Source organism: Rhamphochromis longiceps, linkage group LG8 (assembly GCF_057381845.1).
Source record: "Rhamphochromis longiceps isolate RC_006_pf linkage group LG8, R_longiceps_female_GT1.1, whole genome shotgun sequence".
In the NCBI taxonomy this organism is placed as follows: Eukaryota; Metazoa; Chordata; class Actinopteri; order Cichliformes; family Cichlidae; genus Rhamphochromis; species Rhamphochromis longiceps.
In genome coordinates, this window is record NC_140564.1 from 16965832 (window position 1) to 16988990 (window position 23159).

Here is a 23159-nt window from a genome sequence, read left to right on the forward strand (position 1 = left end):
GGGGACCGGTCCCTTCTTGGGGTCCTTGGGGATCAGGACCGTCCGGCCTTCAGTTAGCCATTCCGGGTGTCTCTCGTTAACTAGCAGCTGGTTCATTTGTGCTGCCAGACGCTCGTGGAGTGCAGTTAGCTTCTTCAGCCAGTAGGCGTGAACCATGTCGGGCCCTGGTGCTGTCCAACTCTTCATACTGGAGACCCTTTCTTGGATATCTGCCACTGTGATGGTTACTGGACCCTGTTCAGGGAGGTCGCTGTGGTCTGCCCTCAGATCCTCTAGCCACTGAGCATTGCCGTTATGGGTTGCATCCTTCTCCCATATGCCCTTCCAGTATTGCTCCGTCTCCAGCCTTGGTGGTGCTGTTCTCTTATTGTTCCCTTGCCACTGAGAGTACACCTTTGCTGGTTCTGTGGAGAACAGCTGGTTTATTCTCCTGCCTTCTATCTCTGTGGTGTACCTCCTCAAGCGGCTGGCCAAGGCTGTGAGTCTTTGCTTGGCAGTTTCCAAGGCCTCAGGTATGGACAGCTTGCTGTATTTCTTAGGCACCTTATTCGTCGCACCTTTCTGCAACTCCGTTAGTTGGCTAACCTCTCTCCGTGCTACTTTGATCTTGCCCTCTAGCCTCCTTCTCCATGGAGGGTACTGCCCCTTGTGGCTGTTCAACTTGTAGCCAAGCATCTCACTGATCACTGCTGCCGTATTGTAGATCAGCTTGTTAGTGTCGGTAATCGTGGTTGTAGGTATTGCCCGTAGTGCTGCATTAACATCATCTAGTTGGATGTTATCCCTGCTGGGGCAGGGATAGCTCAGTAGGTAAAGTGTTATGGCATCTATGTCTGTAATTTCATGATGCTGCTGCACAAAAGTGAGAATTTTGATTTATGGTCAAACAATGTGCCAAGTAGTAAACTCACATTCTGCCTCCTGAAGATAGTCTTGCCAGAAAGCCAGGGTCCGGCACTCATCTTGAAATGCATTACTCCCTCATTCGGAGTGAATGATCTGGAATAGATTCTCCATATCAGTTGCTCTGAGAGTCATTCCAGCTTTCACGAAAAGGCACTTCATCTGAAGAGGGTATGTCTGTAGAGCATCTAGGACACCTAGAGACCTCAAGCCATCTCTGAACCTAGCCAAAATAAAACAAAATCAAATTGTATTTTATATTACTATTATTATATTTGTATTTGATTGGATTTGGAACCTGTATCATAACAAGAGGTTTTGAGGTTTTATCAAGAGACATTTCTGAACTAATTACATTTTACTTTCCTGTGGACTGCTGTATCAGAGGTGAAGAACATTTTTCCCCTTACAGGGCCAGACTGTCTTAGACACAGATAAAGAATGCCTATACATGGAACAACTGAGCTGAAATATGATACACAGGGACCTGTCATTAATTGGAGTAAAAGTGACAAATTGCTTTCAAATACATCTGGTCTCTTGTTCCATTGGCATACCTTTTCTGTCAGTCTACAGTCAACCCAAATGCTACTCAATTTGAATCTATTTTTATTTACATATTTAAACACATGCCTACATCGGCACAGATACAACGTTTTATGTGAATTTTAATTTCATGAATGAAAGATATCTGTTTTGTTATGAACTGTACTAGAATGGAGCGCTACAGACCTGTACCACCCAAATAGGGTAATACCATTGTTTCACAACACAGTGACTTTAGTTTGACAGGCTTAATTTTTTACCATTACAGTATGTGTTTAGACATACCTTTCAAAAGGTGCACGGGTCCGTTGAAGGACATACCAGTGAGCCAGATCCAAAGCAGTTTCTTGTTTGTTTTGAAGTGTTATGCAAACATTGTGACCAGCAAGACTGATCAAGCTGGCTGCCTGTGCAACTGCATCTTGCAGCTGTAGATCATTCTCGGCCTGTATGATCTAAAAACAATATGAGGAAATTATAAAATGAATTATTTGACTCTACTATTTAGTAGAACATACAAAACTAATAGCTTCAGTGTTTAATTAGTACATTAACCCTATGAAACCCCATAACCGATCAGGAGGCTGAGGTATAAGTTATTAAGCTGGAAAACAAGTCCAATCATTCAATTCTGAAAACTGAAACTTGGAGTTTCTTGGGCAGTAACCAACAGAACCATAACCTGCCACACACATTTTTAGTTCTTCCTTCTTGTAGCCATTAAAATGTTCGATCTTTTACTAGAAAGGTGCAGGACTCGGGCAAGAAAAATTAGGAAAGTGTTAGTAAAAATGTTGGACAAGCAAAAAAAGACCTACCGGTACAATGAAATTGAAAGAACCAAAGGAAAATATGCTCACCGACTGCACTTGTGACCTTGTTTCCTCATCAGTAATATGATCAGTGCTGACTTTTACATTGTCTGGACCCTTTTGAAGACACTCATACAAGAGTTCAGACAAGAAACATGGACTCTGTCCCCCGTGGGCAATTGACATTGCCATGATCTGGCCAGCATAGTAGTATCCATTATCTTTCATTGCTGTTAACAAATAAAATAAAACATCATCTCAAAAGCTTGCATCATTATTTTTGTTACTGTGGCATTTTTTATAGTACAAGTTACCAAATGTTATTTCTGAAAAAAATATTGCCCATACAGTTGTACCCATAATAGTTTGGATAATGACAAAATCATCTTAATTTTGCTGTGCACCACCACCTTGGATTTTAATACCAAACAATCAAGATGATACTAAAGTGCAATTCCTTCGAGGTATTTTATTAAAAAATGGCACGAGCTGATTAGGAATTACAGTCAATTTTATACATTATCCACCATCTTTAAAGATGGTTGCTTTAGACAAGTGATTGAAAGCTAACACCATTTTATGTATTATTTTTAATACAAGGATTAAAATTCTTTACAATTCTTTACAGCCTTACAGTCAGATCAGGTAACTGAGCTGGCTTGTTATGCTTTGGGTTATTATCAATTTACACTGTCCAATCAATTTAGCATTTGCATTTGGCTGAATCTGAACAGATTGCCCTTTACACTTCACAAATCACCGGTGATATCATTGACAACAGTAGTGGCTTGGTTCTATGGCAGCTACTCATGCTCGTGTCATAACACTGCTTCCACTATGTGTGACTTAAGCTATTCTTTTCTTTACTATGCTTTTCTCCTTCCATCATTTTGGTTAATCTTGGTGTCATCTGTCCATATCTTCATAGTAGTATAGCATAGTTCTTTTAGATGTTTTCTGGCAAAGTCCTTCCAGTTATTTACTATTGCACCTTGTTGTAAAACATCTGTGTTTCCATTCATAAGTGCATCTCTTGATTGTTGAATTACACCATATCAGTCATTTGAATAATTACTTTTGAGAAATGAGAGAGCATGTATAAAAATGTCCAGAATTTCTAAATATGTAGTACTGTTTCAAACCTTTCAACTAAAGCAGACAATCTTCCCTTCAGTCAATCTAGGTTTAATTTTTTTAAATCCTCTGTGGTGGTACAAAAATTCTGTCATTGCCAAAAAAATGTGTTTAGTTAACTGTATGAGATACTAAACTCGTACATGTAATCACAAACCAATTGATGTGTAATGTATTGATGTAAAATAAATCAAATGGCAACAATTAATTAAATCATAAGTACCTTTAGAATTGCACGTAAGAACTTTAGCATTGGGTGGACCTTCAAAGATGCCAAGTTTGTCCTTGACTTCACAGAGGCAAAGTCGGAAGAACTCCCGAGTAAGTCCTCCATTGTCAACAGCACCCTCAGATATTCCATAGTCATCAGTAAACTTCACATCTATTTTTTTCTCTGGTGAAAAATTGGATCTGCCCATGGCTCTGGATGCTCCATCCCACACATTTCGCCTTATGATGTTGAAGCGTACAGTGCTGTCATTATTTACTCTAGTAACAATCTGCTCCAAGATTCTCTCTAAGCTCTGGACGTCACTGAAACATACACACACACAAAAAAAAAAAAAACAGTAAAGAAATATACTAGTCTCAATGGCAATAACCCACCAACAGAATAATGATGTACCATCCTTAAGACTGTAATTGATATTTAACAAAAAAGAGATACAAATCAAGAATGTTTGTGATAATGGAAAAAAGATTAAGTTTAAGTTAAATTAAGTTTACATTTTTATCTTGTCATAAATACACTAGTATTTATAAATAGTATAAATACACTATATAAATACAAGCAGAACAAGAAAAACAACAAGATCCAACACTGACAACCAACCTCCATTCAAAAAAGTAAAAATAAACCAAAACATATATCAAGTAAAATATAAGTAATCTGATAGCCTTGGTAATCTTCAAATGACAACAGAAATCGCACGTTGCAGTTTGTAGTTTGCTTATTCAAACTGATCCAAAACTAGACAGTAGGTGACTCCTTTTCCGCAACAAACATAAAATAATGGTTAATATGTTGACCTTTCAACATGACATGTAAAAGTTTGTGTTGTACTGACCTTTCACTTGCACTTGAGTCTAAAGACCTTGAAATGGCTTCTTGGAGGTCGGGGTCATCTGACAGGTATTCTTCCTCAAACAGGCCAAGATATGTACTGCAAAGCCAGAATGTTTTGTAAATTATTTAGTTAAATTACATATAAATGATGTTGACATAATTACATTATCACAATACATAGATTGGCCTCAGCATTATTAAAGTTGTGTGGGATCATCTTGACAGAGAACAGAACAAAAAGCCTGGAAAACTATTCCTGAACCATGCTTAAAGAAATTCAATAAAAAGAAGACATCACCATCAAGAAAGCTTGGTTAAGAGAGTTCAAGCTATGTTGAAGACTAAAGTAGCTCATATCACATTTTGAATTTTAAGCTCATTAAAATTCTACAAGTTTTTTTCTACTCTAATATACTGCGCTTCCATGTCTGTTTCTGGACAGAATTTTGTAGACTTCAGTAAATCACTGCGCTTCTTTCCTATTTTTCCAGCAAAATACAAAGAAAGCAGGGGTGGCTCATGACTTTTGCACAATATAGCTCAAAAGATTAAAAGATACAAACATGTACAAAACACATACCTGTAGGATGTGCTGGATAAACTTGGCTGGGTAGGTCCATTGGACACACTGGAGGTGTTACTAGAGAAGACACGTGTGTCACCAGTAACACTGGCAGAAGAACCCGCTGATAAGCCAGGTGTGTTGTAACTGACAAAGGCAGATGTTCCACTGGAGTAAGGCTCATCCTTATCAGTAGCAACGACAGCAGGATTGGTGGACATTGTGAGGGTGTCAGCAGAGATGGAAGATTCAACAGTACAAACATCTTGGGTTGCAACGCACCAGATGACCTCATCATCAACAGACATGGACTGTGCGTTAACAATGGGAATGGCTGAGGGAACTTCTTTAGAAATTTCAACTGTGAGAACACAAAGAACAGGAGTTTAACTTTTGAATAACATCTAATCACATTTATAGCTTTTGCTTTTCATGTATTTAGGGGTACATTTCTTCCTGCTCAAAATATTAAACTAAATTTAAATATGATTTTAACAAAGACTTGACACTTAACTAAAGACACAATGGCTGAGATGACTAAGTAACAGACACTGAACCAACTTAATTTACAGTTTATTTGGAGCGACTTTTAGATAGGAATATTTACCGCATTTGTCAGAATTCAACGTTTCTGTGAAATCCTGCCTGCTTGTATGGCTACTCTCTCCATCAGAATATGTCTGTAAATTAAAACAGAGAATACATTTCATTATACTGACAACAAAATGTCATAATAAATATTAGTAATATGTTTATGTATTATGTATTAAAACATAATACAAGTGACAATGTTTAAGGGAGTTTAAAATCCATCTTTGCCTTTTTCACTCTCATTTTATGAACATACATACATTTGCTGAAATGATCAGGATTACTTACTGATTCATTGTCCTCACATAAGATGACCTTGTCAGGTCTGACATAAATTGACTTCTGATGAAACAGTTTTTTCACAAGGTCTCCATTCAAAGTCTGTTTGGAAGTGAGTGATGGCTCAACTAGTTTGGTGTGGCATGCCAGCAAAATCTGTAGCCTAGGGGAGGAAGAAAACATAGTATATATGAAATTTTTGTTATGGCTAACAGACTACAATACAATACAATACATTAAAAGGCTTAATTTTTGTTAACTCTAAAAGATATCAATCCAGTCATCCGATCGGTGCTCCCAGATCCTTTTTGGAAATACCCAAAGTTGACCTTTAATAGTATAATAATCTAAGTAACAAAAAATATTTTTTTTTTTATAAAAAAGGATCTAATGCTTACCTGCATCCTTCAAGAACTGGCTGGAAGGCAGTCCTTATTGCCTGCATTACTTTGTCTGAGTCCCAGTCACAGCTAAACTCCAGTGCAGATTTTATATGTCCATTTTCAAAAAGCCAAGCTTTTTTGTTACGCCTTGGCACATGTGTAGTTAGATGGTCTGGCAAGAGAATCACTTCTTTGGTGAAAGACTGAGCCACAGAATGTGACCTGCTTAGCTGTGCTGGAAACCTAATGGAGATAAAGGCAAATTAAACATTTCTGCATGTATATACTCACTGGTATTTTTGTTTACTTAGCTTCGTCGAGCAATTGAAACCTACGGGCTATTACTAACCCTCCACTAGTAATTTCAGTGCATTTAGTTCTGTTCTTACCTCTTCTGCCTTGGGCCCTTTCGAGTAAAAGGTTCACAATGCAGGTCTTATGCTCAATTCCGATTTTTTGATCAAATCCGATTTTTTTGTCTGCTCGTTCACACTACAAATAAAATGCGACAGCAAACGCGCTCTAGTGTGAACGCTCAAAGCGGCCCGCATGCGCAAAAGAAGATGTCACACACAACGCGCTCTGTTTAGACCCAGAGCAACAGTATTGTTTGACTGATGGCCCTTAAAACCTGCATTAGCCGCGGTGGGCGTGGCCAACAATCACACAAACACACCCGTTCTTCTCTTTGGAAGTATTTTTTAGTTTTTAAACGTAATTTATTTGTCTTGGGGCGTAACATTAATTTACTGGAGCTCAAAATGTCAAACCCTCTGCAACTTCTCTTCATCGTGGTGAAGAAGACTGTGGAGCCACTTTGGGAGGAAAATAACGGTACACGACGTTAGCTGAAGGTTAGCTTCTCAGAAACAGGTAGCTAGAGTGGACAGCTAGCTGCTGAGAGAGGGAGGCTCAGCCATGGAGCCCGGAACTTTTTCAAAGTACTCCTGGACCGACTTCGTCTTCTCCGTGATCGGAGTGTGCACTTTTCTCGTAGACTGGGGCTCCGATGTTTGGGTGGCCACTGAGTTTTACTGCCGAGGAGACTTCTTCTGGTTCGGAGTCCTGGTTGACCTCATGGTCCTGTCGTCCGTCGTGGTCCAGATGTTCAGTTGGTTCTGGTTCAAGTACGACCGAGAGCTGCCGGGCTTCAGCGCACAGACTGGGGCGAAAAGCGTGCTCTTCGGGGACAGAGTGAAGTTGTCTTGCCTGCTGCATGTTCTACAACTGGGCTTCCTCTTTAGGTAAACCCGCAGGTGCTTTAACGCAGAGTTCCCAACTCTCAGCTGTCACCGTAAGGAGAAGACTAAATGGCAGGATTTTATGGAAGTGTGGCAAGGTTAAAGCAGTTTTATTTTAGCTTTAACACTAGGTTTTTCATGTTTGAACAGCAACAGTGCACAGTCCATAAATTTAAAACTGAAATAAATTTTTAATTTGATAAACATCGGGGTAATGCAGCTGCTTGATTGTTCGGATGCGCGTCTTCTCCTTTTGAGTTTAAGACTCGTATTAAAACATATTTATTTGCTGAAGCCTCTGGCACTTTTTGAAAGGTTGGCTCTATTTTTCTGTTTTCTCTAATTCTCTATTTTTTTTTAATGTTTGATTTTATTTTCTGTTTATGCTATTTTATATGTACAGCACTTTGTGAACCCCGGTTTATTTTAAAGTGCTTTATGAATAAAGGTGTTATGGTATAGTAGTACCTGTTTTGAACATTTTAAAGTTTGGCACTGATAAATAAACTCAGGGTGCTAATAATTTAAAACAGTAAAACATCCCGGGTTTTAGCTTTAGGAACTAAGTAAATGTAAAACACATCTGTTAAATGTTAGTAAGGTCATTTCATGTAATCACTCCGAATTCATCACTGAATCTGTTTCTCAATAAGTGTTTCAACAGCAGCTAAGGCCTCTGCCTGTTTGTTGTGAAAGTTTCCTTAGCATAGCTTTTTCACTTTCTTTATTTTCTAATCAAAAATGAAACCATATTTTTTCTTTAAAACACCTCAAGCCATGTACAAATGTCAGTGTCAGGTGTGGTAAGTTGTAAATCCAGTAAGTCTGAGCACAACTGACTGCATAAAAATGAATTAATGAGGTATGAAAAGCTCAGTCACACTGTTTTTGACCTCTCCTAATGAATCACACCCGATTATTTCCATGAGTTTGGTTTGTTCATTGCTGTGTCATTTTCTCACGCTGCTCTCCCATCCGCACTCAGACACATCTCCGCCATACGTCAGGGCTTTAGAGTCTGGTGGAGGAAAGAGGAAGGGTCAGAGTATGCTGTTTACCTGACACATGACCTGAGCATGCTCCGTCTTATCGAGACCTTCTGTGAGAGCGCACCTCAGCTCACCCTGATGATCCACGTCATACTTCGCACCAACAAGGCCAGGACAGTTCAGTGTGAGTTCTCTCTCTGTGAACAGCAAGCAAACATCACAGTTCATGTTTTTTGACTTTTCCAGTGCTTTCAACACCATCAGGCCGACCCTCCTGGGTGATAAGTTAGCAGCGATGCAGGTGGATGCTTCTCTGGTGTCCTGGATTGTTGATTACCTGACAGGAAGACCACAATATGTACGTCTCCCACAGTGTGTGTCTGACAAGGTGATTAGCAACACAGGGGCACCACAGGGGACTGTCCTCTCCCCCTTCCTCTTCACCCTCTACACCACAGACTTCAGCCACTGCACAGAGACCTGCCATCTTCAGAAGTTTTCTGATGACTCTGCGGTGGTTGGATGCATCAGCAGGGATGATGAGACAGAGTACCGGGCTGTGGTCGACTCCTTTGTCACGTGGTGTGAGCAGAATCATCTGCAGCTCAACGTGGCAAAGACCAAGGAACTGATCGTGGACTTCAGGAAGACCAGGAAACACTTGACCCCTGTTTCAATCCAGGGGGTCAGTGTTGACATTGTGGAGGACTATAAATACCTTGGAGTACACATTGACAATAAACTGGACTGGGCTAAAAACACCACAGCACTTTACAGGAAGGGCCAGAGTCGTCTCTATTTTTTGAGGCGACTGAGGTCCTTCAACATCTGCCAGAAAATGCTGAGGATTTTCTATGAGTCTGTTGTGGCCAGTGCGATCCTCTATGCTGTTGCATGCTGGGGGAGCAGGCTGAGGGTCACAGATGCCAACAGACTTAATAAACTGATCCGTAAGGCCAGCAATGTTGTGGGGATGGAGCTGGACTCCCTCAAGGTGGTGTCGGAGAGGCGGATGCTGTCCAAGATAAAGACAATGTTGGATAACACCTCCCACCCACTCCATGACATGTTGGTCAGTCACAGGAGCTCGTTCAGTGAGAGACTGAGATTACCGAAAAGCACCACTGAACGACACAGGAAATCATTCCTGCCTGTGGCCATCTCCCTGTACAACGCATCCACTTAACACACTGTTTGCTGCTACAACTACACATGTTTCTTTTCCAAATATTTATTTATAAGTGACTTATGTATGTATGTATGTATATATATGTATATATTGTACTATTCTTAGTTAGCGTATTGTCTGTCTTGTCTTAATGTTGGTTTAAAATGGAGCACTGTAACAAAAAATAATTTCCCCCAGGGATCAATAAAGTATTCTGATTCTGATTCAGTTGTGCACTTGTTCACTTCCTCTTGGTTTGACTTCTGTTTTTCAGTTGTAAGTATTGCTGCTTCAACCACCTCCATAGCCTGGATGGTAGTGGATTACCACCGCTGCCTGCGTGCCTTCCTCATAGACAAAGCCAAGCAGGGATGGGGGTCCTCCTTAATCTATTTCCTGTGGAATCTGCTGCTAAGCAGAAGTGTCCTTTAGAGACTTTTCCATCCAGGACAGCACCCCGTCCTCTACACTTGTCAACAAACGCATGGCCTGCCACGCCACTAATTTTTACACAGATCAAAGAGTCCTCCGAAACCCTCACGGCACAAACGGTGCCGAGCCCCCTCATCTGTGATGTTTGGCTTTTTACTGAATGAAGCATCTGTTTCTGTTTCTCAGATTTGTGCTGCAGTTTTTTTCTGCAGGCTTAGTGCACTAAAATAGTTTTCCAATGTGCACTAAAACTCTGAAGTTTTCCCAGCCAAAGTGCACTTAAGAACATAAATGATTGACAAATTAAGATCAGACATTAGCTGGTCTCCAACTTGTAGCTTCATAGTCCAATGTGCACATAGGATAATATCACCTCTGCAAATGCGAATATTCCCACTAGTGCAAACATGTCTGAAGTGAACCATTCCCTTCTGTGGCTTCAAAGTACAGATTCTAAAATCGTACATGAAACAAGAAACTTGCAATAATAAACTTGTATTTACACTAAGTGTACTTTTACGTTCAAGCATAAACATACAGACAGTGTTTATATTGTAATAAAGGGGATTTCTGGATACATTTTTAACTGAAGTGTCAAATGAAATACCTGATGAGCACTCAGCTCAGTCCAGTGTTTACACAAAGATGCTCCCACAGTGGCTTCTTACAACCACAAATACTGTACTGTAACTATACAAACACTAGTCAGCCACAACATTAACACCACTTGCCTAATTATGTGTACATCCTCTCATGCTGTCAAAGCCTCTCAGACCTGCTGGGTTACCAACACAGGAGCTGTGAGAGCGTTTGATGGTTGGTAGGTTTATGGGTGTTCTCAGCAAATACAAAATCTGCTAAAGGTTTTAGTGTTGTGGCTAATGTATAAATTACGTTTGAAAAAAAATTGCATACAGGTTTAATTTTTCATTCTGTTTGAAGCAGGAATCGTTTGATAAGCTCAACCAAATCTGTTTGTGTGCTTTTTAATTGTGTTTTATTACTCCAGCCTGTTAGTAGCCTAAAGATTACTGTAAAGTGTGAGCAGAAAGACAGTTTTTCTATATAGGTGTTATAGTTCAGTTCACTTTAGGATTTCTAGAAATAGATTTAGAATAGAATTGTATTTATTCAGTATGTAATTATAAAAACTAAGCTATAAATGGTTTAATAAAGAGACTTGGTTAAAGAGTAAAATAAAAACAGCAATCTTACATTTGTACATTGTTTCTAGTGGGTTTTCTTTTTTACTAAAAGTGTGGGAGATCTGGATTTTCCCTCTAAATTGGAATTTGTTTTTGAAACACTGCAAAACTTGTTTCTGAGGTTTTAAATTACCTTTGTTATCGTGTGTGTGTTTTATTTTATCTTGTTAGAGTTGCTGCTGGAACCTTTTTGAATGTAAATTTCACTGTAAGTTCGTTCGTTCATAGTTTCTTTTCAAAAGCTGGTCAAGTGTTTTAAATCCACTAGCTTGGTTTCTACTTTTTTCTTTTGTGTTGTAAAGCGAGTTCAGCTAACCTGCTGATTTGTCACAGACACGAATGTTTTAGATATTTCTCTGCATTTAGCTGCCAAATCTAGTGTTATTGTCGCTCATCCATCCACTATCTGTTTAGCTTGTTCAAATATGTCATGTGCCAAGATACTTTTACTTTAGTATACATGCAGAGCTGAAAGCACATCCTTCTCTCAGCTTTTTCAGTAAACCTGCCTCCACATCATCATTTACATCATTTACTATATGTTGAAACTCTGTTCTGTAAAAGAGTTGATAGTGTTTGGAGCCACTTTTTGGCATGCTGTCAGCTGGTATGAAAAGTTAAGGGGATTACTTCCTGTTAAACATTTACCTCATCTGTCCCGTGCAATTATTAAAGTAGTACCTAAGTTAAGTCACTTCTTTTTGTTTTTGTGTCTTTCTGCAAACCCAGATTACGAGCATCCGCACATCTTTTTACTGTAAGTCATTGGCTTACAGTAAAAAGATCTGGGCTTCCCCTTTAGGTAAACCAGCGGGTGCATTAATGCAGGGCTCCCACCTCACAGCTGTCAACCTGTGCCAGGTAAGGAGAAGACTAAAGGGCAGGATTTCTGGATGATGCTTAAAATATCCAGAAAGGAATTTCAGTTTCAGTCTTTCTGACAGTCATCCAAAGACGATGTTTACTGTTAGCGGGATATTCGCCAGCAGGAGGTGTGTATGTGTGTGAATTAACACAATGTGCCTTTAAGATAAGTTTCAGGACACGGGCTGGTTGGTAGGAGGGGTTTTGAAACTCTCAAATCTTGAGCTTACTTTTGTTATCTGTCTATATAAGTTGTCTTTCAGCTCATGCATCACATGCAGCTGTGTTAGAGGCACGCAGAGAGACGGGTGAACATGTCAGGCACTCAGGCTAACTTTAAATACTCCTGCTGGGACTTCCTCTTCACTTGTGTGGGCCTGCCGCTGTACCTGGTTGACATAGGGCTGGATATATGGACCGCTGTGTCCTTCTATAAGGAAAAGGCCTACGTGTGCCTTGCTGTTCTGCTGTTTCTGCTCCTGGTCTCGTCACTGCTCACTCAGGCTTACAGCTGGCTTTGGTATAGCTATGACAAGTTCAGGATGAAGACAAAGGTCGAGGGCTGGCCTACCAAGAGGCTGCTCAAACTGTTGCATGTTTTCCAGCTGGGCATCTACTTCAGGTAGTATTAAATTAATAAAGCGTGTTTAAAGTGCCTGTAGTGCAAGAACTCCATCAGGTTTGTGCATTAAACCACAAGAGTACAGATTTCATCATCTGTAGTGCTGTGGTTCTGTCAGTTTCATTTTATCTTATTTTTGAACTATTATGTGAAAATCAGCATTTATAACTTCCCGAATTCCCGAGTCATGCTTTAATTTTCTCTGTTTCACAAGATAAGCTACATTTTGTTTTCTTTCCTTCACTGTGTGTCGGGCAAACTGATTTCATTTGCTCACTTGCTTCCATAACAAGAATGCTTTCAGGAAAATTCAACTAGGTGTGTTTGACATTTGGATTTGCTTTACCTGGTTGTGACTCATTTATTATATTTTGGCTCTCAGGCACGCAGGAGTCCTGGAAAAGGCTGTAGAAAGCTTCCGCACAAAGCTCCCTGACCCTGAGGGTGTAGCTGTGTTTCTGAGCCAAGATCTGAGCATGTTGCGAATCGTAGAGACGTTTTCAGAGAGCGCCCCGCAGCTCACACTCATGCTCACCATCATTCTGCAGCAGGGCCATCTGGATCCTGTTACAGGTACAGTTTATTACTCGAGTTAAAGTCATGTATGTTTTGGGCAGAAATAGTGACACTGTAAAATAAATTCTTAATGAAAAACTAAATGGGGAGGCTCATTGCTACTTTAAAGTAAGTTTAAAGTCTTCAGATTATCAAAGATCAGCTCACCCATATTCACTTCAACTAAGCCGAAAGTATTTTTATGCTAGCAGTGTACTTAGACATAGAGTATGCACTTTTTGTACACAGTACAAATACAATATGCACAATACAAAAGTATTCAGCCACAGATCTTTGATCTCAGTGCCACCGTGTACAAAATAATTAAGGTAGCTAGCCACGCTGTCAAAAACATTTTTAAAAGAATGCTTTGTTCTAAAGAGCTCACTCAATTCAAGTGTGGTGCTGTAATATCAAGCCATAGTTCAGTAACCATTCAGTTTGTGAAATGTCTCCCCTCCCAGATATTCCTTTATCATCTGTAAGTGAAATTACTCCAACCTCAGTGTTTAGGAACCTCAGCAACCTGGACAGGAAGTGGCAGACCACATAAAGTTACACAACAGGGTCACCACGCGCTGAAACATTTTCCGGCGCTCGGCTAAAAGATTCAAAAACAAAGCCATGTTTATTGTACTTACATGTTTTTGTTTAAAGTATTATTCCTGATTAATTTCTGCCACATGCACAAAAATCTGATAAGAGTGAGAGACCAAAAACATGTATTTGGCCTAGAACGATTAGCCTAATCCAAACAAATACAGACACATGTTCTTCTGTGCCACAGTTTTAATAAAAAACTTTTTAAAAAAAGTAATGTAATTTGTGTCCTTTGTAACTCCAGCTACCGATCACATGCATATCAAAAAATTTCTTGTGCAGGAAAATCCCTAACCATTAAAAGGAACAATGCTTGAAGAGGAACCCAAGACAGGTCATTGCCTTCCACATGACCCTCACAGAATCAGCTGATTTCCTTGTATAAGAACTCTGGCATATTTGTTGAAATCATGCAAAACTTTACCTTCACACTACAAATGCTTTGTGAGTTACAGGCTGGTGAAGTACACGGGAGTGGTTTTAAAGGTGATGTTGTTGATCTTCGATAACTCTTAAATACAGGCGATATCCACGTGAATTATTCAGCGCTGAAAAACATGTTTGAGCTCAAATTAATTTTACACCCACTTCAAATGTTACAAATTGAAAACAGATTTTTTTAAATAACCACTAATCTAATGGCATAAACCAGTGTTTCAATCACAAACCTGGACCAGTTTAATATCGGTGATGCTTGGGATGCATGGGATCCTTGTTCTTCTTCCTGATCATTCAGTTGGGAAAACTTAACAAAGTGCTTTTCAGGTTATTTTTATGTGAGTGATGGGGCCTGATCCAAACAGTTCTACCATATCAAAGGTCTGATTTTTATCTGCATTTTGAAGCCAACATTTTCAAATGTGTTTTTTCAGACCTAAAATTTTCATATGTGACTGTTGAAAACTGAGGCCTATGCTAGACTTTTGCACTTTTGCACAACCTGAACCTAAAATTTCTCTAAATATACCAAAGTTATGATACATTAAAAGTTGTTGATCTGGGACCAGGTTTGCTTGTCGTTATGTGGAGTGGCACACTTCACAACATTTCTCTTTGCTTGTTCTGACGCTGCCTCTCGTTCTCCCTCAGTTCTGAAAGCCGTCGGCTCAGCCTCAGCTATCGCCTTCACTGTGACAGCCTACCATCGCTCGCTGCGCTCCTTCCTGCCTGCCAAAGAAAACCAGAAGATAACCTCATCAGTCATCTACTTCATCTGGAACCTGGTTCTCATCTCTTCTCGTCTCACTGCTCTCGCTCTTTTCACCTCCGTGCTGCCCTGCTTCATCTTTGCCCACTTCATCTGCTCTTGGTTGGTTTTATTCTTCTTCGCTTGGCGATCCAAGACGGACTTCATGGAAAGTCCTTGTGGAGAATGGCTTTATCGAGCCACTGTTGGCATCATTTGGTATTTCGACTGGTTTAATGTGGCCGAGGGGAAGACGCGGTACAGGACTGTGCTCTATCACGGGTATATACTGACTGATATTTGCATCCTCTGTGCTGTGTGGTGCTGGAAGATGAGCACAGATCCTCCTGATTTTGTGATAGAGCCCATGCACGCTTTAATCACAGGTGCCTGTGTTATTGCAGTTTACGTCCTTGGTCTAATACTTAAAATTATTTATTATAAAGTCTTCCATCCAAACCCTGACAAAGATGAGCTTAAAGGGGCCAGCACAAAGCAGCAACCTGAAGGTGAAGTGGGACTTTGTATGTTTGCAGCCGCAGCAAACGTGGCAGCTCATCATCCGCCCGCCCCATCAGCACACTGCAATAAAAGAATGAGGAAGCTGGCCGAGAACTTTTACTCCTGATGTGCACTTGATATCCATGGGACGACTGGAAAGAGACCGAGTCATGTAGAATGTTTTATTTGAGATCACTTGGCTGTGTTTTCTAGGACTCTGACCTTTTGTCTGTTTTTGCCACAGATATAATGTCTCAAGGGATTACTCATCTTAATGTGGAGATGAATTTGAATATGCACTTTCTGCTGTGCATTAAATCATTTCACTGTGTGTCAAAACATTTCAACATATCAGTCGTAAATTAAAGGGTAAACGAGGTGGAAAATGAGAGGCTTTAATTATCAAATCTGTAATAAATAATTGTTGTTTACATGTGAAGAGATCCTTTTTCAAAGGCTCTTTCACTGGATCATCTTTTCTAAAGAATGTAACAGGTTAAAATTATTGTCAGCAGTGACTGAGTCTGCCATCCCTCCTCCCAGACAAGAAGGTTTCTACGAATGTCAACGTAATCAGTCTCACTGTGCTTAGCACTGGATTAAGTTGCTTCTACCATAAACTGAGGAGGCGTGTCAACAAAAAAACAGACATTTATAGCATTTTTTCCTCTTCACACAGTTAGCTGGTAGATGGCAGGCGTCTGACTGTGGGGTAACCTGCTGTATATGTCTTGTTGCCACATCAACATGTGGACATGCAATGAAAATATTCCTTACCCATGTGAGTAAAGGGGCTCTGTAGCTTCATGATTAGTGTGCGTTTGTTCCGGTTTTTCTTACTTCACTTTGATTTGTGCACGGCTGCAGGTGAGGCTGACACAGCGGAGCTCAATGAGTTCATCACACCTCCACTGCATATGACGTGTCGGGACCTGAGGTTGTGTTGTTGTGTGTGTGTGTGTGTGTGTGTGTGTGTGTGTGTAGCCGGCAGCTGAAAAGCTCTGGCCGAGAGTTCCTGGACATCCAAGCCAAATGTTTATCACTTGAAGAATCAGACTCCTTTTGAACATTATGTTGATGCTAAGTATGTATGTAAATATGGTGTCTGTATATATACAGCAGAACTGCTGCTGATGTGTCAAGATGATAAGCGAGCATCCGGCAGTGACAGGAAGTACCTGCTGGGAAGACGAAGACAATGTTCTTTTTAAACTGTGTTAAAAGTTATTGTGGTTTTGATCTGACCTATGTATGAAATGGATCTGACGTTGAGGGGGCGTCATTAAATTTAAGCCCTGATGATATAAAATATATGTTTATGCTTTGATTAAGTCGAAGATCATCAATTGCTGTCTGCGTACGCAGTGATCTTCCCACGCGTGCATTAAATCATTGTTTGACTTCACCCGGCCGGATCAGTGTGGTTATTCTTCGATTTACCTCTTGTACCCTTCCTCAATATTGAACCCTTAACAATGGCCTATATTTGTGACTGTGTTTCTTTTGTAGTTTATTCCTATATGAATATTAAAACTTGACTCAAAGTATTAAAAATGTATTTACATTGCTTTACAGAAAAAGGGAAAAATCATAGGACTGTGGGGGAAAGAGTGATTACCTCAGTTAAATAACTAGTGTTGACTATATTAGGTTCAGCTTTAAGGACCTCTGCATGTCTCCAAATGGCTTTGAATGTCTTTGAAATGAGAATATTACAAATAGAAAAAAAGAAAAGTGGACATCTGAACATTTCCACTAAACTTTACATTTGTGAAAATGACATTGGTTGTATTTATGAGGTTTCTACACAACACTTAAGCTTTAAATAATGTGCATTAAGTTTTTGTTGTCGTTATTGTTTTGAACCACTCGAATGCAAATCTAAACTCTGACATGAATGTTTTCTCCTTTTTTACAAAAGATGTTAGTTGTGAGTTCAGCTCACATGTTGATTAATCGAAGAAATGAATATTTTAGACATCAAATCTCTGTTTGTTGAAAACTTTTTCATCTCTTCAGTGTAATTACTAAAGTATTAAATCACTTCTTTTTCTTCTATGATGTTTTGTTCTGATTCAAGATGGCGCCGAGTATGGCAGCCTTGTCGCGAGCTCCCCCAAGCAACAGCTTTTTTCTGTGTTTAATTTTACTTTTCCTTCATTTTTTCGCGAGTAGCACATGTCTCCTTGTGTACGACCGACAAACCTTACTGGACATAAAAGACGGTCTTTCTTATAACTTTCCGGAGTTCAAGTTTTGCAACACGGACGCTCCGTTTGCAGACCCCCCATTCATTTCACCTGAGACGCCTTTGTTCTCTGGCCCTGGAGGCCGCAAACGCCGACGCAGAGGGAGAAGATCTGGCGTTCTGGTTCGACTGAGACGGCGCACTAACAGACCACCGTTACCCAGTTTATTACTGGCTAATGTGCAGTCTCAGAAAATTCATAGTAAACTTTGCACAATTTACTCTACTGTACTTTTAATGTCCTCGTCTTTGAGCTCAGATTACAGGAAAACTGTAAGAGGTGACACAGATAGTTCACTGGATTCTAAATCTAGGCCATCTCCACTCTTCACCCTGTGATCCACAGCCAAAATTACTGTACAGTTTTTGAGAAAATTGATAGCAGAATTTACCCAATTTACTCTACTGTACTCTATATATTCTAATCTTTGAGCTCAGATTGCAGGAAAACTATAAGAGGTGACACAGATATCTCACTGGATTATGACTCTGGGTGACCCCCACTCTGCACCCTGTCATCCACAGCAACAATTACTGCATGGATTTCTGATAAAATTAAATCCTATTCCATTACCAAACAAAATGAGTTCATTGAAGTATTTGCTTAACTACAAGAAATTTCTTTCCACACACAATTTAAATTTTTCAAAATGTCATTCACACACCACCTCAAGTAGCAACTTTAGTTTTAGACATTATTTATTCAGTGCTTAATCACAACAATAGTCACCTTAAGGCACTTACATAATAAGTTAAACCTTACAATAATACATACAGAGAAAAACCCAACAATCATATGACCCCCTATGAGCAACAGTGGGAAGGAAAAACTCCCTTTTAACAGGAAGAAACCACCGGCAGAACCAGGCTCAGGGAGGGGCGGCCATCTGCCTCAACCGGTCAGGGTGAGAAATTACATTTCTCAGATTACTGATTTCTCATATTACTACTACACAGTTTAGATATATTGTTATTCATTATCTGTCATCACACAAATCAACCCAAAAAATCAAAAAGGAAATACTTGAAGTACGTGCACAAAGCAAGAATGTTATACACATTGTGTTTTACACGTGTTCCTCAAAACACCAATAACAACTATAAGCAGATTATTCAAGTAGCTTTCACTGCATGTGGAATTAGGTTACACAAAGCACACACTTCCACTCTGTCTTCTGAGCACTGCTGAGCTGTTCATTTGTCATGTCCAGGCATTCAGAATGGAACCAGCGGTTGCAGTTATCACACTGGATCTGTAAACAAAAACATATGAACTTTCATAAACACATTACGTAAATAATTCTATGTTTTAATCAATTACAATCTTTAAGACACAGAGTCAAATACTTTGTTGTAGATAACATAAAACAATTTTTAAATATATATATATATATATATATATATATATATATATATATATGTTAGTGTTCATCAGTTTGACACAAATAAATATGTCCATTTGAAGAAGATATTACACACCGGAGGCCTCAAGTATTGTCTGTGCAAATGTCCTTCGTGCCTGGGCCATCTCTTTTTTTGTCGTCAAAAATGTCATTTCTGGTTTATTTGGGAATGCTTCCATTACTACTTTGACCATCTGAAATAAAAAACCCCAAAAACAATTAATTGAAAACATCTGCAAATGTTACACTTCCTGTTTACACAATTTAACCTTTTAAGATTATTTTAACTTCCCCCACCCCATCTTCTTATCTAATTTCACAGAAAAATATTATTGCGTTAATGTGGTACCATACCATGATGACCATTACTCCTCAGCTAGAACCATCCCGTTGAAATGGATGTGTCAGTACTCCTCCTCGAAGTCTCACATTCACCCAGTCTGTTTTGTTGTAGCATGTCCTCCTCATTTTGAAGTATTCACTTTGTGAACATAACATACATCACATTTATATAATAATGAAAGATAAAAGTCACACAGAAAAAGACACATATAGTACATATCACTGTTTTTAATGGTGTGTCAGAAAGCCCTGTGCTCTACATTATGTTAGATGAAGTATCAAAATTATTAACATGTTCTTTTAAATCTACAAATGTTAACTGTCTCAAATGTATCACTGCTTAAACACTGTCAGTGGTTTTTTTTATTATTTAAAATTACATATGTGTGTAATTTTGAATTATTTTTTAAAATTCTTTAAAGAACTGATAACCACAGATTTTATTAAACTTTAATCTACAACCATACGTTCACCTTTAGAAAAAGACCTCCTAAGTCCTCCTGTCACTTCTCTAATACTTCATGTTATTATATACATGTAATAACGCATAATTACCGGAATCTTTTGGCTGCACGGTCAGACTCTTCCTGCTCCAAAGAGTTTCTTGAAGGATCGACCAAATACAGACAGCTGTCATCTGCATTTATGTACTGCGATAGATATATAAATTTAAAAAGTACATAAATTTTCAATAATGTGTTATTGAAACAAACTGTTTTCACAGAAATGCTGCTCATACTAACCAGAAACTTCCAGTGTATATTTCCAATGTTCACAAAGGATAAAACGGCTCTGTAGTTGTCAAAGTTCACCTGTGACATATTAGGAATTAATTACAAATTTGCAACAATACCTTTTCCATTTCGAGACATTAATTAACTTTTAAAAAATTAATTCTAGAATATATAAAAAATTTTTTTTACCTTGGACAAGCTTTGTCTCCTGATTAGTTCTCTCTCTCCATAGAGGATCACACCGCTCGTGTAGTGGTTCATAATGTAGATATTATTCCCCTGATTTAGCCGAATGGCCCAGTGGTGCAGGAGACTTTCAATGACCTGAGGAGTATAATAAATAACCTTTTATTACTTTGTAAACATGATAAAGTTTTGGAATACAAAGTTTAATAAAGATTTTTTTTACTTACGTATACTCAGTATTCAGTCATGAGGATATGCCTGGAATGTCGATCTAAAGTAGTACTTACTGAATGTGTAGGGAAAAACTAATGTCCTGCCCCAGCTTTAACGTTAACCTTATGCAGTACTTTTTTTTTTTTAAATAACTAGTTTACATACCTCTCCAACAAGCCAGCTGTGTGGTCTAAGGGTCAGGAACTCACTGTGACGTATGACAAAGTTGTTACCTCTAATCTGAGATGGGACCACAGAAACAACAACTTCCGTTTCCTGTTGTTTCCACAAATATGCGACCTGTGTTTCAACAAGACAATAGTAACTAAATTCAAATAATTCTTCTTATGAGAACATTCATTGTAATCAATTACAACGGTTTTAAATCTAACTCAAATAAGTATTTAGTCAGCCACCGATTGTGCAAGTTCCCCCACCTAAAATGATGACAGAGGTCAGTAATTTGCTCCAGAGGTACACTTCAACTGTGAGAGACAGAATGTGAAAAAAAAATTCATGAATTCACATGGTAGGATTTGTAAAGAATTTATTCGTAAATTAGGGTGGAAAATAAGTATTTGGTCACCTCAAACAAGGAAAATCTCTGGCTCTCACAGACCTGTAATGTCTTCTGTAAGAAGCTTTTCTGTCCCCCACTCGTTACCTGTATGAATGGCACCTGTTTGAACTCATCATCTGTATAAAAGACACCTGTCCACAGCCTCAAACAGTCAGACTCCAAACTCCGCCATGGCCAAGACCAAAGAGCTTTCGAAGGACACCAGGAAAAGTATTGTAGACCTGCACCAGACTAGGAAGAGTGAATCTACAATAGGCAAGCAGCTTGGTGTGAAAAAATCAACTGTGGGAGCAATCATCAGAAAATGGAAGACATACAAGACCACTGATAATCTCCCTCGATCTGGGGCTCCACGCAAGATCTCATCCCGTGGGGTCAAAATGATCATGAGAACGGTGAGCAAAGATCCCAGAACCACACGGGGGGACCTGGTGAATGACCTGCAGAGAGCTGGGACCAAAGTAACAAAGGTCACCATCAGTAACACACTACAACGGCAGGGAATCAAGTCCCGCAGTGCCAGACGTGTTCCGCTGCTGAAGCCAGTGCACGTCCAGGCCCGTCTGAAGTTTGCCAGAGAGCACATGGATGATACAGCAGAGGATTGGGAGAATGTCATGTGGTCAGATGAAACCAAAGTAGAACTTTTTGGTATAAACTCAACTCGTCATGTTTGGAGGAAGAAGAATACTGAGTTGCATCCCAAGAACACCATACCTACTGTGAAGCATGGGGGTGGAAACATCATGCTATGGGGCTGTTTTTCTGCCAAGGGGACAGGACGACTGATCCGTGTTAAGGACAGAATGAATGGGGCCGTGTATCGTGAGATTTTGAGCCAAAACCTCCTTCCATCAGTGAGAACTTTGAAGATGAAACGAGGCTGGGTCTTCCAACATGACAATGATCCAAAACACACCGCCCGGGCAACAAAGGAGTGGCTCCGTAAGAAGCATTTGAAAGTCCTGGAGTGGCCTAGCCAGTCTCCAGACCTCAACCCCATAGAAAATCTGTGGCGGGAGTTGAAAGTCCGTGTTGCTCGGAGGAATGGGCCAAAATACCAGCTACTGTGTGTGCAAACCTGGTAAAGACCTATAGTAAACGTTTGACCTCTGTTATTGCCAACAAAGGTTATGTTACAAAGTATTGAGTTGTATTTTTGTTATTGACCAAATACTTATTTTCCACCCTGATTTACGAATAAATTCTTTACAAATCCTACCATGTGGATTCATGGATTTTTTTTTCACATTCTGTCTCTCACAGTTGAAGTGTACCTCTGGTGCAAATTACTGACCTCTGTCATCATTTTAGGTGGGGGAACTTGCACAATCGGTGGCTGACTAAATACTTTTTTGCCCCACTGTATGTGTCAAGCAGGTACACAGGCCTTTTGTTTTGCATATTATTTTATTTCCACTTTAGGGAAGCTGTTGGCGTCTTTTTGTTTTAGTAATGTCTTTGATCTGGCTCAGCGTCCCGGCTCTCGTCCCCAACATTTTTCTTTTGTTAAGCTTACTGTTATCAGGGAATGGTAAATGAACAGTAAACCTTGCCTGATTACTAATATTTCCGTTTCCCTCTCATTGATTTATTTGGGTTGTCATGGAAGAAGTATTAAACAATGCCTTTTATTAGAACATAAGCATTGATATGCAGTAATTGTATTTGAATTAGTTAAATATGAGTGGGCAACTCTGACCATGACAAGACTGCATTTACTTTAAGGAATTAATAAAAAAAAATGTAGACATATTGTTGTCATTATTTTTACTCTTCAATTTGATGTGTTTTTTCTTTAAGATAGTATCAGA

General features: G+C 39.4%; 3 protein-coding genes and 1 pseudogene across 4 annotated transcripts; 2 read left to right on the plus strand and 2 right to left on the minus strand.

Annotated features, from left to right (window-relative positions):
• Positions 1 to 882: 882 nt before the first annotated feature.
• On the minus strand, positions 883 to 6422 carry LOC146663384 (G2/M phase-specific E3 ubiquitin-protein ligase-like; annotated as a pseudogene). Its single transcript, XR_014913119.1, has 9 exons — positions 6292 to 6422; positions 5903 to 6056; positions 5631 to 5703; positions 5042 to 5384; positions 4463 to 4558; positions 3619 to 3929; positions 2310 to 2491; positions 1735 to 1904; positions 883 to 1126 (listed from the first exon to the last, which is right to left on the minus strand). The product of XR_014913119.1 is annotated as a G2/M phase-specific E3 ubiquitin-protein ligase-like (transcript).
• Positions 6423 to 7194: 772 nt separating this feature from the next.
• On the plus strand, positions 7195 to 10444 carry LOC146663385 (XK-related protein 8-like). The gene is made up of 4 exons (XM_085417365.1): positions 7195 to 7520; positions 8503 to 8734; positions 9956 to 9989; positions 10091 to 10444. Exons 1-4 carry the CDS (start codon positions 7195 to 7197, stop codon positions 10246 to 10248), a joined length of 750 nt encoding a protein of 249 aa, XP_085273491.1. The 3' UTR covers positions 10249 to 10444.
• A 673-nt stretch (positions 10445 to 11117) lies between these two features.
• Positions 11118 to 16985, plus strand: LOC146663386 (XK-related protein 8-like). Its single transcript, XM_085416139.1, has 3 exons — positions 11118 to 12797; positions 13180 to 13370; positions 15042 to 16985. Exons 1-3 carry the CDS (start codon positions 12490 to 12492, stop codon positions 15764 to 15766), a joined length of 1224 nt encoding a protein of 407 aa, XP_085272265.1. The 5' UTR covers positions 11118 to 12489; the 3' UTR covers positions 15767 to 16985.
• Positions 16986 to 19367: 2382 nt separating this feature from the next.
• LOC146663387 (uncharacterized) lies at positions 19368 to 21207 on the minus strand. The gene is made up of 4 exons (XM_085415273.1): positions 20556 to 21207; positions 20376 to 20444; positions 20188 to 20282; positions 19368 to 19771 (listed from the first exon to the last, which is right to left on the minus strand). The coding sequence occupies exons 1-4, from the start codon at positions 20625 to 20627 to the stop codon at positions 19663 to 19665; spliced, it is 345 nt and encodes a 114-aa protein (XP_085271399.1). The 5' UTR covers positions 20628 to 21207; the 3' UTR covers positions 19368 to 19662.
• Between the last annotated feature and the right edge of the window lie 1952 nt (positions 21208 to 23159).

What these genes read in the sequence shown, in the direction of transcription:
- LOC146663385 (XM_085417365.1), top strand. Translation starts at nt 7,195, where the DNA reads ATGGAGCCCGGAACTTTTTCAAAGTACTCCTGGACCGACTTCGTCTTC. An exon ending in AAGCAAACATCACAGTTCAT is followed by an intron (nt 8,735 to 9,955) that starts GTTTTTTGACTT and finishes TTCAGTTGTAAG; the next exon opens with TATTGCTGCTTCAACCACCT. An exon ending in CCACCTCCATAGCCTGGATG is followed by an intron (nt 9,990 to 10,090) that starts GTAGTGGATTAC and finishes TCTGCTGCTAAG; the next exon opens with CAGAAGTGTCCTTTAGAGAC.
- LOC146663386 (XM_085416139.1), top strand. Translation starts at nt 12,490, where the DNA reads ATGTCAGGCACTCAGGCTAACTTTAAATACTCCTGCTGGGACTTCCTC. An exon ending in CAGCTGGGCATCTACTTCAG is followed by an intron (nt 12,798 to 13,179) that starts GTAGTATTAAAT and finishes TTTGGCTCTCAG; the next exon opens with GCACGCAGGAGTCCTGGAAA. An exon ending in CCATCTGGATCCTGTTACAG is followed by an intron (nt 13,371 to 15,041) that starts GTACAGTTTATT and finishes GTTCTCCCTCAG; the next exon opens with TTCTGAAAGCCGTCGGCTCA.
- LOC146663387 (XM_085415273.1), bottom strand. Translation starts at nt 20,627, where the DNA reads ATGAACCACTACACGAGCGGTGTGATCCTCTATGGAGAGAGAGAACTA. An exon ending in GGAGACAAAGCTTGTCCAAG is followed by an intron (nt 20,445 to 20,555) that starts GTAAAAAAAATT and finishes AATATGTCACAG; the next exon opens with GTGAACTTTGACAACTACAG. An exon ending in ATATACACTGGAAGTTTCTG is followed by an intron (nt 20,283 to 20,375) that starts GTTAGTATGAGC and finishes TATCTATCGCAG; the next exon opens with TACATAAATGCAGATGACAG.